The following is a 16,315-nucleotide window of genomic DNA, read 5'->3' as shown; positions in this document are numbered from 1 at the left end:
ACTAGCAGTTGATGCTAATGCATTCCATATCTATCACTCTGACAGGCACAGCACGATGGTTTGTTTCACTCAACGGGAGAAATTAATCACACACATTTAGTATAACAAGAGAGTATTTGAGCTCTGCATTAACTAGGCTTGTGCTGGTTTTGATGGTCATGTTAAAATAACATATTCAGTATTATGTTTATTGAACAGTATTAAGTTAACTGTCTTGTACTTGAACATATCTTGTTTACATTTGCTAAATGTATAGTATGGCATGCTATTGGCCTTAATCGAGGTGTTACAGTCATGAAAGCCTTCAATGTGAATGTGGAGCACCGGTTCCCAGCAATATCTATGTGAATAAAATGATCACCATAGAATAAATGTTAAAGTGCTCACAATCAATAACATCTTAGGTTATATTTAGAAGCTGACAAATAAGAATAATAATCCAAAAGAAACCCCCCATGGTAACAAATATAAGTAGAAATGTTTTGAGGAAGATAAGCAACCCGAGCTTTAATATAAAGTATAGCATAATGCAGGCACATTACAGGCAATTTACATGGATTAGCTACTGCGGGGCTGCATGCAAGAAGCATGCTCATGGGAGAGTGGAAAATTATTTAAAACTTCAATAAGTCACAGCGGCGGCAAGTCAACCCATAACGCCGGGGGCAGGAAGAAGGCCGAGGGTGGTACGTTTCTACACAAAGTAAACAAAGAGGAATGAGATTGTGTTGTGTTTAATGAGGTCGTCTATAGCTGCTTTTATTTGTCACAGCATTATGCTACTATCCTCAACAAGGATACGCATGTCGTTTGTTGTGATTTGACAAGGCAGGAATGACTTGTGGCCAATAGGTCAAACCGATGTGACTCTTTCATTAATAGCGTTTCATCCCTGAAATAATGTGTCAATTGTTGGACACATCTTTACATGTAACATTCAAAAAGGCCTTTGTGGTAATGGAGACTTTCTTCTGTATAATCTGTTTACATTGTGTTTTTTGTAGATGGAATATGTCAATGTAAGAGCGCCCTATCTGGAAACGGGAAGGCACGTCGACTGATGACGCTTTGTCTGAGGGGTCCGTCCCACCCTCCTGCTATTGGTCGACCTGACCAATGCCCGCGTCTGATTGGAGAAACCGACTGTGTGTTTACGGTGTCAACGTGTAAACCAGGAAGTCGGAATGGAAAGAGTGGCGCGTTGGCATTCTGGGGAAATTTCGATCAAAGTACAATAAAAACAGACAATTCAGACAGAGCTCGAATAAGCGACATACTCTCTCGGTGAGTAGGAGCACTGTAAGTATCTTCGTCAGTGCATTAAAGCTCCCTGGTGTCGATTGCATTTAACGTTACACCTTAATATTTAACGTCTTGTGCAGTTGAGCGTTGAGTCGACTAGTTTGTCCAGCAGCTAACAAACTGCATGGAGGTCTGCAAAGAGTCTTCGTGTGTTCGTGTCTGCGGAGAGAACAAATCCTGGGAATGTTCTACGAAACACACACGTCTGAATCCCAGAGACCACAATGACTCACAACTGCGCGGTGTGGCATCGACAGCGAGTTCCATGTATAAAAGATGTGTAGCAGACTCCCATTGTTATCAAGGAGAGTTGGATAATAACACCTTCAGCATAAGGGAACATTGCAAACCAGCATGATGCTCTAATTAATCAAAGGACTGCACTACTTATTAAGAAAATACATCCGACTTTGGCAATTGGCAACTAATTCCCAGTTTATACTCTTTTTAAATTTAGTTTTCAAATTGTATTTCCTGGACTTAAATTTTAACATTTTGTATACGCAAGACAAAAAAAGTCACCCTTAATTTGACTTCGACTTGCAAATTCTCCTGTACCAGGACTAATAACTAGCGAAACAAACTACGGTTAATGACTAGAACGTAGTATCAGCGATGTCATCTCTGCATATTATGTGCAAATATGAACGAGAACATATCATTTTATCATCACCAGCAATGCTGCTGTCAGTATGCCGCGATATGTCCTTCAGCAGCGTCTTGCTATTTATTTGTTCCTTCACTGTTACAAATGCAAAATATACCGTAAGTTGAGAAATGACCACAGGGGACGACACGGGCTCCAAATGTGTTGCTTATGGCAATTTAGATGAAATACTACTGCTGTTGCCGCACACTGCAACGTAGCCTGCTGCGTCTGAGTGTAAACACGGCATGCGGATCATTTCCTCCCGTCCCTTTGTCCTCCTCTCATGTCCTCCTAATTAGCTGACTGTTCTCCACTCGCTGGAGAACAATAGCACGCGGACTCCGTCCCTGCTGGCACGGACATCGTTTGAAATGTAGCTGAAAACCCCCCGTTTTTATTGTACGGCAGAATCCAGGTCGTCGGCCTCCCAGGAGAAGGCATCAGGCAGCGCGAGCAGCCGGCCACGCTCCTTGAACATGCAGATTCTTTCCTCTCTTCCTCCGCTTCGCCGCTGCAATCTTCACCACTCCGGTTCTCCTTGGATGCACATAGATACTTTTCCCCCTTTTTGTATGGTCCCGTTATTTTCTCCCCTGTGCGCAATAGCCTGCACGTTTCCCTCAGCTATCAGACTTACAAACACTAGAGCAACGTTGGCCTGAGGGTGATGGATATTGAGTTTTAATGGTCAAAAAATATCGGGCATATGTTTTAAATTGTGCTCAAATATTTCAGCCGCAGAACAGGTCAGAAAGATTTGAATATCATCCCAAAAAAAAAAGCCCGGGCCCGCCCATCAGTTCATACTTGCTTTTTCCACTATTTGAAACAAAAGGCTGCACTATTGATCGATGCCGTGTGTTGTGAGGGAGTCTGTCTGGAATGTTAAGCTCACTGAGAAACAAGCGTGTTGGATGGATTCATGAAACGCACGCATTGCATTTTTGCCCTTTGAGGATTATACACGAGCACGAGTTATTTCAGGTAAATGTACATCTGTGGTGATTGTAAAGCGCCGTAGACTGACAATGATTCTGTCACACATCTTGCATGATACATGTAGGGCATAAGTATACTATTTGTATTACTCCCCGGCTCTTTCACTTTTTAGCTTCCCCGGTAGCCGGCTAATCAAAGGGAGCTCATAGTGTGAAGGGAGATAGTGTTCGACTAAATGAGATGGATAGGAAGTGTGCACACTGTGAATGTAACACGCATGGAAGGTGGTTAGAATTAATTGAATTATGTGTAGCAGATGTATGTGAAAGATAAACCATCTGCCTGATCAAAACTGACTACTCTTCTCTATATATGGCTGCGTATTAACTTAAATCCCTCCTGCAGATTTCACACGTTGTCTGGAGCTCCAGCTGCAGGAGCGAAGCTTTATCTGTATTTGATTAAGCTAAATGATCAGGTGTTACATTGAAACCCAGCTGTGAGCTTCTCTCACTCAAAAGGTGTTTTGGATTCTGCTCGTTTCTACTCAGGCGGAGGAAGGAGAATGGGGAAGAATGACGCCTATGGGACCAGATTACCAGTTGACCAGTACCGAAAACAGATTGGTGAGTCTTCATTCATCCCATTGGGGTCCATCCATTTGTCCATTTTATGTTTTCAGTTGATTTTATATTTTGACATTAGTTAAAACATGAGAGTATTTCTTTGTAGCATGAAATGCGTTATTCTCATTAATATAGTCTTTTGTATACTAAATAATTTTAAAGTTTAAAAGTTCAAAAAAAGTCTATAAATGAGCTCAATGATGCTCTCTGACAGTTTAGACTTGCTTTGTATCTCCGTTTAAACAAACCTCATTACTTATTACTTGATGTGGACAGTTGTACCACAACACAGAAATCAACTCTGTCTTCTCTCATAGGAGCAAAATAACGTCACAATCAATAAATCACACATCATACTGTGGTGCATTGAGCCTTGTTAGTTTCACATAGATCCCAAACTGCCTCGAAGGTCAACCTTTGGTTATGCAGAAATCAGCTTAATAAAACTTCAAATTTGTACTGTAACAAACACACTTCAAACCAGACTCACTGGAGTAGAACCAGTGTACAGGCAACTAATTCCACTTTGAGACGAGCGTCCACGGTCACAGAAGTGACGAGACGGTACAAAGCCGCTCCTTTTGATATCGTGTCAGAAGCTGCTCTGTCAAAGTTTAATATCACTCTAATCCTGCAGTATTTTGTTTCCCCATCCTTCCCTTTAACATCACAGAGGCCTAACAAAGGCCATATGGTTGGCATCAATCAAAAGTTTGGTCCCCCTCTAGCATGCCAGCTGTGGTTCCTTGAAGATCACAGCTCGTATCGTGTCTTTTTTTGTTTTTGTTTTCCTATTGTGGAGCAAAACCGAAAGGTCGCCGAAAGCAGTTCTGCATAATTGTACGCAGCAATCTGTCGTCATACTTGCTTCAAACCCCAGGAGTGGTATGCATTGTGTACATGAGGTGTTGCGTAGTGGCCTTATTTGATTGGAGAAGGAGTGATACTCACTCGACTCCTCTATAGGAACATATACGAGTCGCGACCCAAGTGACTCTCCGCGACCCTCGCGGGCCGAGAACACTTCACGATCACATCCAGCGGCCCCGTTGCATCAAATTTTCCAACTTCTTCTGAAGGTGCTTGTGGTTTTCTTTGATCACTCGTCCAAAGTTGACATTAATTGGGAGGATTCTGACGCCGTACCTCCCTCCCGCCTTAGATGTGGTGCTGCGCACAAATTAGCTTCTCCTGGAGGTTCTGGGAGCCTTGAAGTTGTTTTTCTCGACTAGTGGAAATGTGGACACCGTGTGGAATGGAGATGGATTTTCATCACACTACGTTTCCTCCCTGTGAATGTTTGATCTTTTCTTTGGTCATTTTTCAGTGAAGATGTTCTGTAATCCACGTCCGGTGTCCTGGAGGTTGTGTCAACTCCAGCGTTGTTGTCCTCCCATTCCTCCCAATTTGCTGATTGTTTGATGGCTCCTTGTAATTCACATCTCCCATTGTTGGTTGGAGTCACGACAGTTTTTTGATTTGGAGAAGTCGACTATCTGGCAGCAGTGGCGGTATTTGTCTCTCTCAGGCATGTGATAGTTTGTTCAGAAAAGTCTACTCTACAATGGCCGGGGTCTCATAAAGCAGAGTGATGTAAGTGTGTAAGTTCCCGTAGTGGGACAAAAGAATAATTATGATATTATAATTCATCAGCTCGCTGTTACCGTGTATCAGCTCGCCCATCACGTTGGGGCACGGAATGTTTTTTTATCAAATTTTTTTCCCTCCCTCTGCAGTGTTTTGTTTATCCTCAACTCAGCAAATATATATAACACCGGCCTCTGGGACACTCGTCCTCTCTCTACCTTCCAGCTTTCTACCGTTAATCACATTCATTTTTATTTTTAAAGAAAGGCTTATTCATTCAACTTGAGCAGTCGTTGAGCCATCATCTCTGCTGGAGGGCTTTAGTCATGGTGGTCAGTCAGGGGGCCGCTGTTGACACTCTCTTTTTAAATACCATTATTATGCCTATAATAGTTGGAGGCAGAGCTCTAGTGTTCTCACAGTGGTCACTCGGTTTGAGTGATGATTGCGGCGGCCTGCTGAACAAAGTAGGGAAAACTGTCCACATATTTCATATTGTAAAGGAGTTCAAATCATGTTCTGCGAATAAAAGTGAAAAGGGCGATGGGAAGGCGAGAGATTGCAGTCACATTTGTAGGCAGGCGTCAGTACATCACAAGGCACAACACTCAAAAGTAGTTGGTTACAAAGACAGAAAATGTGAGGACTCTCCTCGCTGCACGAAATTCCTCGCACGCATCAGCCCTCCATCCCGGCGGATGCCAGCGATCCGCACCGCGTGGTCACTGACTGCTGGGCCGCCACGCAAACACGGAAGCCAAAGCTCCAGGAGCTCTCGGACACGCTGTCAGCATGAGGCCGTCATCTCCCCCCCACCGGGCTGTCAGAAACCACTGGACGGTGTCTGTCTGTCCACATCAGCCCGTTGCTCTGCCTGTGGTGCGTAATTCCCCACAGAAACTCCGTTTGCAGCTTTGGCCGAGCGTCATATTGCCCTCGCGCCGATTTGTGCACAGCGGCTTTTAAACAGAGCGCATTCACAGTCTACAAACACCAATGAATGCTGCTGTCACATTTTGTTTGAAAAATGTAATTCACTATGGTGACACACAAATCCTGAAGCTTTTTTTTGTGTGTTACGGCCTGAGGTCGCACACTGGCCTCCGACAGGGTTTTTCCATGATTGAAACGTGGCAAATTAAATACAGTCCTATTGATGAAAAGGACCATTGGAGGTAATTACTAGGTGCTTTTTATTTTACTTGTTGAGTCTGCATTGAAAGCTTGATACACAGATGTATTTACCACATGTCGCATGGCTTAAATGTAGTAAGCATCTGTATTAAGTCTGTGTAATGAGGCAACATTCAATTTAGCAAGACGTGATTTACTTTTCAGCCCAAATAAATGCATTGAATCCTGACGTGACATTAAACCGTCAATGATGGCTGCCTGCCCACCAAAGCATTTCAAATATTCAGGTTTTGGTTTTCAAATGACAAAACATACACAATTACAATTAAAATTGTATTTGTATCCAACATTATTAGTGATTAGTTTGTTGACTTCTATTGCTGACAACACTTCAGGAACTACTTGTTAAAAATGAATTATCAGCTTATTACTTAGTTCCTACTTGTATGAACAGTAGCGTAAAATGCAAACATTTATTCTGAACAAAGCGGGGATCTCAAATTAGATATTTAATATGGATTTATTAATTATTCTGTCTTCAATATAAAAGATATGAAAGAACAGCGGTCAGTAATTCATCATCCACTCTTTTGGTTCCCTCTGCACAACTTTGAAGTGCTACACTTTGGTTGTTCAGGTCAGCAGGAGCGCATTCAGCGCAACATCTTTACAAAGGTTATTCTCACTTTAAACTTTGTTTTTCTTTTCAGTCCCACAAACTGACACATCGATGTCGACCCCTCCGCTAGCTTCACGTAAATAGCCAATTTGTGTGACACACGACCCCCTCCCACCTTTTGAGTGCTCAATCACCTGTGTGGTTCATTTTAGATGATGCCCCCCACCTCTCGTTATGCTAAGCAGTACAATAGCTCCAGATTAAAAAATCAAATCAAACAACCTGCACAAGCAAATGCAATGACAAATATGCAACAGGAAAACCCTGAAACCTGCATCAAAGGGTGTGTGTGTGTGTGTGTGTGTGTGTGTGTGTGTGTGTGTGTGGGCGGGCATTTTTTGTTTTTCTCTTGTCCTCTTGACATGAAAACCGCGATGACTTCAATGAAAGGCACACTGAGTGAAGCCCCTCAGGAGGCCCTCCAGGCCCCCTCGCCAGGGCTAATGTTCCTCCGAGACACGGACAGTGGGGCCGTTTCAGTGCGGCGGTCACAAGTGTAGACGGGTGGGAGGCCGGCGCGCAGCGGCGGTAAATAAACAAAGTGTCTACAGAGCCTGTACAGCAGAGGGAACAGCGACCGCCGATTTGAGCGCTCAAAGGCTGGATGCAATATCATCAGGGCTCTGTGTGTGTGTGTGTGTGTGTGTGTGTGTGTGTGTGTGTGTGTGTGTGTGTGTGTGTGTGTGTGTGTGTGTGTGTGTGTGTGTGTGTGTGTGTGTGTGTGTGTGTGTGTGTGTGTGTGTCCCAGACCCATGCAAAGGAACCACAAGAGGCTTTACACCATGTCAATTCATTCAGAACACCCTGTAACAAAATAGAAAGTACAGATTGTCCAATTTTAAATCAAAGTGAACAACTTTATTTCCATAACTGGATACAGGAGAAGTTGCACGAGTTCTACAATTGTTCAGAGGGTGACTTGTTAATGAAGACCACCAGATGTGAATAATAAAGTATTGTTATTCTGTTCATCAAGAAAATGTTTGTATTAAAAACACACTGGCATATACAATAGTGTGATGCTTTAGCATTACATAATAACTTTACTCTGATTTGCTCACAGTGGTGAATCAAACACGTGTACAAACTTTGGTTAAATTTGCAAATCTTCTTATTCCCGAGAACAAATGAGTAGAAAATCCACATGTACCGAGAAAGTTCTGTTGTGGCTGACGGAACACGCCTGGCTGGTGGTTCGCCTGCAAGCAACAGCAGACTGATTCAATGATTCACAATATTCATTTTATTTTAAAGATTTCATATATAATACTTATGTGTTTATGATATTATTTAATATTGGTTAAAGGCCCCTGGACTAGATGGAATCAATATTGTGTTGTGGCAATCTATGCATTAACTTTAACTTGTGATAAGTATCAATATTATTTTGTTTCTTTATGAAACCTCCTATTTCCACCTACAGATGCATTTAAGTTTACAACTTTCTGGTGTGACGGCACCTTTACATTCAAATTATATTAAAGGAGTGCACACTTTAGCGATTCCTTCCCGTTGCATTTAGTTTCCTTTCAATATAGAATTAGAAGCATTCGATGGAGCTTCCTGACAAGAGGAGACGTCCTAATGAATCAGCTCACTGCCTGCTTCTGGCAACATGCCGGCCACTTCTATTCGCTCCCCTCTACTCCAGGAAGGCAGAACGGGGGTCTGGGACCATGAGGGACGGGGAAAGGAACTTGGTACGCGGAAAAGTTCCATACATACGTGATATCTTGTGATACAAACCAGTCGCCTCCTCCTCCTCTTCCTCCCTGGCTCATTTTCACTCCTTTCTCCTTCCCACTGCCTTTCCAGAAGGACCTGGACGCTTTCTCTCCTCTCCTTCCTCCTGCCTTCTTCTTTTGACGTAAATGAGGCCTAATTGGCTTGGATTAAAAAACGTGGCCTCTGCATGTCGCGTCATCAACGGATAAATTCTCAAAGCTGACCCGGGGGGGTGAAAGGTAACCATCTGAATGTTACGCCCAGCCTCCACGCTCCTCCTCCGCTTAACCCAAACCCAAAGTCTAATTTTATCCCTCAACATCTTTAGTTACTCGCTAAGATGTCCACACACACGCACACACACGCTCCTCAGCAAGCTGTTGCCTTCTTACTATTGTTAGCAGAGTTCCTTTTCCTGCAGTGTGTTGTTTCTAATTGGACAGCCGGATGAGCCTCATGCTCACACACTCACACAACACACACTCGCACAACACACACTCACACTCCTACAACACACGCACTTCGCCAGGTGGCCGGTTTTTCCGCAAGACTCACCCGTGAGCGCAGGTGAAAAGCTCGGACCATAACGTTTTTTTTTTTTTATTTCCAGCTATTTCAGTTGTGTTTAAATGAACAGGTCGGCATTTTGGGGGAAAAAAACTCTTATTCACTATCTTGCAGTGAGCACGATTATTAGAATATCCAAACTGCATCTAAAGGCAGGAGACTGTTATCTCGGATGAACACGCGTTGACATCAGCATCGGTCTAATGGTGCTCGCTTGTTAACAGTGAATGAAACGATAAAACGATCTTTTCAGCCCTCTCATTTGTGTTTACTTTCTGTCTTTCAGGTAAGCAGGACTACAAAAAGACAAAGTCAGCCTTAAAGGCCACACGGCTGAAAGCTGAAGCCAAGAAGAATTCCTCTGGATTCAAGGTGAGACCGGCCCGGACTCACTTAGGCTGCACGTCTACTGGTCTCCTGTTATTTTTGCCTGCTTGCCGGCGCCGGCCCATCTGTGATTCGAGTTACCTGTGTGTCTGCCAGGCATCTCCTTTGTTGTGTGTCTGCTCTGCCTGAGTCTGTCTCACTCGGTCGGTTCACCACCGCAGCTCTCAGCTCTCTTACAACCTGCGTCAGGTCTTTGGGGAATGTGACAACAACAACCTTCAGTGAAGTGCTGCTTATCCTTTGAAGATCTGTGTTGAAAACCATCATCCTCCATAGAATGAAGTTTAAAATACTGCATCCCGTCTGTCAAAATGAAGAAATAATGAATTCCTGGAAGGATTAGAAGTCGAGAGTTTTGTTATTCTTTTAATGATGAAGAGTCAATAGAGGAGAAGAGAGTGACAGACAAGTTGCAAATATAATGAGTAGCAAAGAAAAGGAATGTTGTAAGACGGAGAGGAGGGAGGGGCAGCGTGTAAGGGGAGGACGTTGTTGCTCGGATAGAAAAGTGCATCCCTCCGTTGTTTGGTCACAACGCACAAATTAGGTGCCGGCAAAGGGGAATGACTCCACACGAGTCCTCGTTCAGTTGGGTCACCAATCCACTGTTTCACTGTTTCAAGGCCTCTCCGTGTGGACGAAGCACATGCCGATAAAAGATCTGGTTAATTTAGCCTGAAATCCGCTTGCAGAACGTGCAGAGACAAGAATAACAAGAAATCCGGTCGTCAGGTAAAATTGTTTAAAACATTATTTTTTTTAACACTAAATGAAAATCTGTCGCAGGGAAATATAATTCAGACATTTTGGCAAAAGGCTTCACTGGCTCCTAAGCCTCAGTTGGCACGTAGTACACGGAGATGCACAAATCATAGTGAGGATTAAACGCTGGGTGAACTGGTCAGGTTTTAAAATATGCATCTCTTAGACACGCAAGGCCTCATTAAGCACGTCTTTAATCCAATTAGATTAGTCCATATCTTGAAATATTGATATTGCTCATGAATAATTCAGGTTTTTCCATGCTCAAGACGGAGGTTGGTTTAAAAATACCTCTGGGACGAGTTTATTAAATTGACTTAGACCCTTTGGCCCTGAGTCCGATTGAAATTCCGCCCAAATGTAATGGATATTTGGTCACACTTGCTCTCCCATCGGCTTCTTTTAGCCTTACATAAAGTTCTTCTTTTTTACACTGCTCTTTGATGACAGCCCCCCCCCTCTCTGTCTTTGCCTCTTGTCCTTCGGTTGACAGCAAGGATCCGGCCTGCATCTCTCTTCAGTTCTGTCATCTACTTCCTCCTCTTCCTATTCGCCTTCCTCCTCCTCTTCCTCCCTCTTCCACCGTGTCCCCCGGTTGAGATGCAGGTCTCAGATGCAGCTGGCATCTCAGAAGGAGCAGCAGACATGTGGGCACAGAGAATCTGGCAGCTGCCACGGCAGGCTGTCTAGGGGCCGTCCTAGTAGCAGGGCAGTCTGGGAAAGTTGGCAGCAAAACGGATGGAGGGGCCGAGAGAGAGCGAGAGAGAGGAAGAGGACGAACGTCTGTTCCCACAACAGCGATTAGACGTCGCGCTGAGCAAAACGACCTCAGAAGTTCCGAATGTCAGCCACGCGCAGCGCGTTCGCGTGTCGAGTCGAGGTGCGTTTACGGAGCTCGTTATCGCCTCCGTGCAACTACGGACACGTCTCCTCCTGCCCCGCTCCTCCGGGACACAGGCGGCGCGGGGTCATCGCAGACCAGATGAATACAACTGGCAGCAAGTGGTCAGCGGCGCCATCTCAGCCTGCCGGTGGAAGCGCACGTGCCTTCGAGGTAGCTGCTGGCTTGCAGCACAGGAAGCGAGCCTGCTGCCTCGTCTAATTGGCACGCCGACCGTCTGTTCGGTCCTGCAGTATTTTCCCTCTGTGTTATTTAGCCGCTGAGCCAAGAAAGTTGGGGAAAACATTGCTTATGGAATTGGCGGAGGATGGATGATAAAGATAATGACTTCCAGCTGTCATTTCTGAATGTATGGAAGGTTCTGTTTTTTTGGTCGTCGAATACTTTCAGTCCCTTTTTGGTTCTTTATAAAATCTGAATACGAGCAGTTGGTTTTGGTGTGGAGAAGCAGCTCTGAGTGTTCATTAGCAAACTGCATGCATTATCTGTGCTCGCCATTAGCTTCACGAGCATCGTTCTCACGTTCTAGCTGGTTAGGAGCGTAGACACAATAGCACCTTTTGTAGGTTTTATGCCATTTCATTTACAGAAAGTTCTATTAAAAGACTCTGTGAGCTGTGATGGCGTTGATAAGACTTTCTCTCTTGCTGGATTTGTTTTTTTTAAGTGTCGCAAAGGCTTCTGAAAGGGCTGTGTGAGAAGATGAGTTTAGATATATAGATCTAATTTAAGATAATCGGGGTGCAAAATGTGAATGCAGGTTTAAACTCATATTTTCGGTTTCATCAGCATAAAGCTGTTTTTTATTTTACTCAAGATGAATGGACAATGAATTAATTTATATCAAGTTATTCAATTTACAATTATAATGTTTTGAGCATTGGTCACATAAAACAATTCGCCTTTCACATCTGGAAACCACTGTGGCTGTTTCCAAGGTGTTGGATCCCCTTTTACAGCAACCAAACCAACAAATATAAATCATCATGTACCACCTGGGGTTGTGTGTAGTGATGCCTCGTCGACATGAGACGTGCTTCTCCGAACCGCAGCGCAAGTACACCAACGGGCACAAACGAGGCGATTCTCTCGCGCGGCACGTAGGCGCATGCCGCTGACGTACACAAACCCGCCCGCGCGAGCGCACAAGCAGGAGGAGAATAAAAGCCCGAGCAGATGAGGGGACGTCTGCTGAGCCGTGGCTCGTCGCCAGGGTGACAGGGACCCGGCGGCCAGCTGCCGCCAGCGCTGAGCGAGAGCCACGCGATGAAGAACGGCGCTTACGGCCCCGTCCAGAGGTCTCCATCACAATGTGGGCAGAGACACACACACACACACGCAACACAGCGGGGGACCACTCTCCTCCAAAACAATGATCTCAATCAAGTGCAGGTGCTTCCCACAACCCGAGTGTTATTCCGCCGAAACGCCTCCAGCTCGTGTGCGACCAGCTGGTGTCTTTCTCTCTGGAAGCAGAAGCAGAGAAAGACACCAGCCACCAACAACAACAAGCCGGGTTGCCATTTGTCGCGTCCTTCGTTGTTTGTGCCTAATATGAAATAAATAAAAAGAAAAACGCCTCTCTTTGTTTTTCAAAGCTGTGAGAAAACGCACAAAAAAAAAAAAGCGGGGTAAAAACAATCAAGCCTCTGTGATTCGATACCAGCGCTCTTTTCTGCGAGGCCGGGGCAAAATGGGGGGGAAGTAAATCAAGCCGTGCGGAGCCTGGCGGTTAATATATGAAACTAAAGTGCATGAAATTTAAAAGTTTTCCAATTAAGCGAGGACTTAAAGCTGTGTGGAGGAGATAAACGTGGGCTGAGGCTAATGAAGACCAATGGCGCGACATGTACACAGATAGCTGCGGATGCCGTGACGCCTTTTAATTGCCCCCCCCCCCCCCCCCCCTCCCCGTCGGTTGAAGGAGATTATTACCCCCCCCCCCCAACCACCGCTCGTTTGTGTCGCGCCTTATCTCGCACTTGTTGTCTCTCTCTGACACGTTGTGTCGTCCTGCGTCCGGCCGGCGGGTTGGATTTGCAGTCGTCGTGTTGTGATAAAGGAATGTTTGTGTTTTGTTTGTGTTTCGCTTTCACATCGGTCTTGTTTGCTGCTTTCCCGCTCGCCGTTTAAACTCAGCCTTCCGTAAAAATACGGCACGTATATGTAACTATTGAGTGATTTCCTGAATGATCTAGAAGCAACATTCTGTGTAAATTGTTTGTGTAGAATCACAATAAACAGTCGTACCGTGGCCCTTTTGTTGTTGTGGCCCAGTTTTGCGTGTAACAACTATTTTCCATGTTCAAATCAAATGTTTCTTTTTGAATAACCCCCCCCAATCAGACTGTACTCCTCAACCTTCTAAAGCTCTCCAGGCTCTCCAGTGTTGATTAGAAAGTTTGCTGCTAATGAGTTCTCTTGATAAAGAATAACTGGCATTGTTCAATACGCTGAGTGGCCCTAATGAAACTCCAGCTGATGAAGATTGTAATCGTGCGAGCGTCACGTAATGAACAAGCGCTTCAAATTCCCATTTTCAAGTTGAATGCCACTCCTCTGCAAGGCTTCAATTTGTTTGACAATTAACCAATAGAAGAAGAAAAAAAAGGAAAAGAAATAGGCCATTTGGTTTAAAAGTTTAACTCAGTAAAACCAGCTGGAAAAGTGGATATTAATTCTAAATTGAATAGACTGAAATACTATGTTGACTCCGGACTGAAATGTGATAATGTGCAAGTGTCATTAGTGTGGCACAGTATTGCTTTTTTTGCCTTCATATGCCAACATATTTTCATGTTAATGGTTTAAATACAAGTGTGATGATGAAAGTACACAGTCACAAGTAACCGCTGGTAAACAAGGTATTCTAACACGCCAAGTTAGTCTGGTAACATTCAGATAATTCATATTTAAATATGTTAGGAAAAAAAAGAAAGTGGGGACTTGGCAAATCTAGATACAACGTTGGGAAAAGATAAGCACAATGATTACATGATTACCACGCCGACACGTTCAAACAAAGCTCAGTCTCTCCTGTGCAGAGAGACAGACGGTGTATAAATAGAGATCTTAAAAGCGTCTCTTTTTCCGCCCTCAGGATGCATTCCTGGTCATCGCCGCAATCCTCTTCTTTGTCCTCTGCGTCTACGCCTTCTTCTACCTCAACCTGAGCAACGAGATCAACATGGATCTGGATGTGGATTGAGGAGAGGTGGACCCTATTCCAACGCCAGTGCGGAACACGGTCTGTCATGTGACCGAGGACAACAGACCGCAAACTATTGAGGAGAAATGGCGTCCATTGAAGATCTGCACGCACACTAAACGACTATTCCACTCACACTTATTCCACGTGTTTGCATGTGCCTTCCTTATATTTTTTTTCTCCCTGAACCCAGATCTGAAAGAGTAGCTTTGATTCTCTTTCGCCGAAAGGTCAGTGACTCTCGTGCTTGGAGGCGCTTGTGCCTCCGCTAATCACATTCTGCGCAGTCGCGTCTCTCTGTTTTCTTCTCCTATTAGAACAATGTCAAATGTCCTGCTGAACCTCTGGTCGCATTCAGACAAACACTCGCCTCACATTCCAGCGCACAAACCTGCAGTCCGGGGATATCTGGAGATCGCAAAGTGTGAGATTAGAATCCACAAAGCCCTCGCCCTGATTGGAAGTGTGCGCAGAATACGGAACGACACTTTGCACCTGCCGCACACACACGGGCAGCGGAGAGACACACACATGCACGGGATTAGCATTACAAATATCACCCTGTTCTTTCATTAGAGTGGAAATTGCAGAGATGGATGACGACTATCGAGAGCCGAGCCGGCGTGTTTCTCACAAGGAACACCTTGATTCTTTTTCTTGTCTTGTCAAACGTGTCTCTGTATGAAAATGAAGGTCTGTGAAAGCCTCTTCATCTTCTCGCACTAGTGCAACAACGGGTCTTCCATTCACCACCTTTTATCCCTATTACTATCAATAGCGATGCTGTCCTCCAGATGCAGAAAAGGTTGATACTGAATACATGGGGACTGTGTTTTTTTTTTTCTTTTAAAAACAAGTCTGTGTGTCTGAGCCCGACTGTGCTCACTGGCTCGGATGAAACGTGAGACCGATTTTGAGCTTTCGGTTTCCGCTCTTTTCTCCCATGACCTGACGACCTCTAGTGAAAGACAACGTGTCCAAGAATCCATTAAGATAAGCATGCACTTGTACTCTCAACCAGCGGCTTTGTTTCTGGCCTCGGTACATCCAGACCCCTCCCTTCGCCGCTGTGGGGCACTCGCAGGCGTAACAATAGACGGGCAAACCTGAGAAACCTTCAGACGTGACACCGGTTATCTCAAAGGTCAACGTTACCAATGACGGCACAAAGGAACGGAGCTCTCAATTCCTACCCACAAAAGTATCGCTAGTGTTTTCTCATGGTATAAAAGTATTTTCACCGTTTGCTTTTCGTCTTACAGATTTGGTTACAGGATATTTTGTAGTATATTGTGATTTATGTTCCTGGTTTTCTTTTTTGTTTAATTGTTCAAAAAATAAAAATCATCATGCATTAAGGGATTAATGCATGAAGAATGCCGAATTGAAATTAAGCTTTTCTGTTTGTGTAGAATTATTGGTTCTTTAATTAAATTATCCCCTAAAGAGGTTTCATGAGCAGAATCCCTTTATAAATTAACACCCTGTTATTTTGCAAAGTTATTAGTGTAATTGCAAATATTTATTGTATAATTTATAGGATCTGGATGGTCAGTGCATAGTTAATATAACACCGTGCCATCGTCTTAACTACCAGTAACGTTTTATACTTTATCCACAAACGTCTATATTTAGCAGTTAAATTAAGTTGTAGTCGTTACTTTAAGTCTTAAAAGTTAATGAATAACCTTCCCACCCTAGTGACAATTTACTTTTACGAGGAATGAACTTGCCATTATTTCTGTTAGATCTCATAAATTCTAAGCTATAAACAAAAGTGTCCCATCAGCAACGGGTTATTAAACTGTCTCGACTGCAGGAATGTCTTCAACGACGCCGCGGCCTTTCC

General features: G+C 44.1%; 1 protein-coding gene across 3 annotated transcripts; it reads left to right on the top strand.

The window, feature by feature from the left end:
* Window positions 1-1,050: 1,050 nt before the first annotated feature.
* Window positions 1,051-15,860, top strand: triqk (triple QxxK/R motif containing). 3 transcript variants are annotated; one of them, XM_040189097.2, is made up of 4 exons: window positions 1,051-1,299; window positions 3,442-3,516; window positions 9,495-9,580; window positions 14,359-15,860. In XM_040189097.2, the coding sequence occupies exons 2-4, from the start codon at window positions 3,456-3,458 to the stop codon at window positions 14,464-14,466; spliced, it is 255 nt and encodes an 84-aa protein (XP_040045031.2). In that variant the 5' UTR covers window positions 1,051-1,299; window positions 3,442-3,455; the 3' UTR covers window positions 14,467-15,860. The 3 variants fall into 3 exon arrangements, with proteins under 3 accessions (XP_040045031.2, XP_040045030.2, XP_040045032.2); XM_040189096.2 differs by having other exon boundaries at window positions 1,146-1,284; XM_040189098.2 differs by having other exon boundaries at window positions 1,165-2,935.
* The last annotated feature ends 455 nt before the right edge of the window (window positions 15,861-16,315 follow it).

This window comes from Gasterosteus aculeatus, chromosome 10 (assembly GCF_964276395.1).
Source record: "Gasterosteus aculeatus chromosome 10, fGasAcu3.hap1.1, whole genome shotgun sequence".
NCBI classification, from domain to species: domain Eukaryota; kingdom Metazoa; phylum Chordata; class Actinopteri; order Perciformes; family Gasterosteidae; genus Gasterosteus; species Gasterosteus aculeatus.
The sequence above is the reverse complement of the archived record's forward strand: the minus strand, read 5'-3'. Positions and strand labels throughout refer to the sequence as shown.

Excerpts from the sequence above, each read along its gene's own strand:
- triqk (XM_040189097.2), top strand. The coding sequence starts at position 3,456 with ATGGGGAAGAATGACGCCTATGGGACCAGATTACCAGTTGACCAGTAC. Across the intron at positions 3,517-9,494 it reads CCAGTACCGAAAACAGATTG|GTAAGCAGGACTACAAAAAG; the intron begins GTGAGTCTTCAT and ends TCTGTCTTTCAG. Across the intron at positions 9,581-14,358 it reads AGAATTCCTCTGGATTCAAG|GATGCATTCCTGGTCATCGC; the intron begins GTGAGACCGGCC and ends TTCCGCCCTCAG.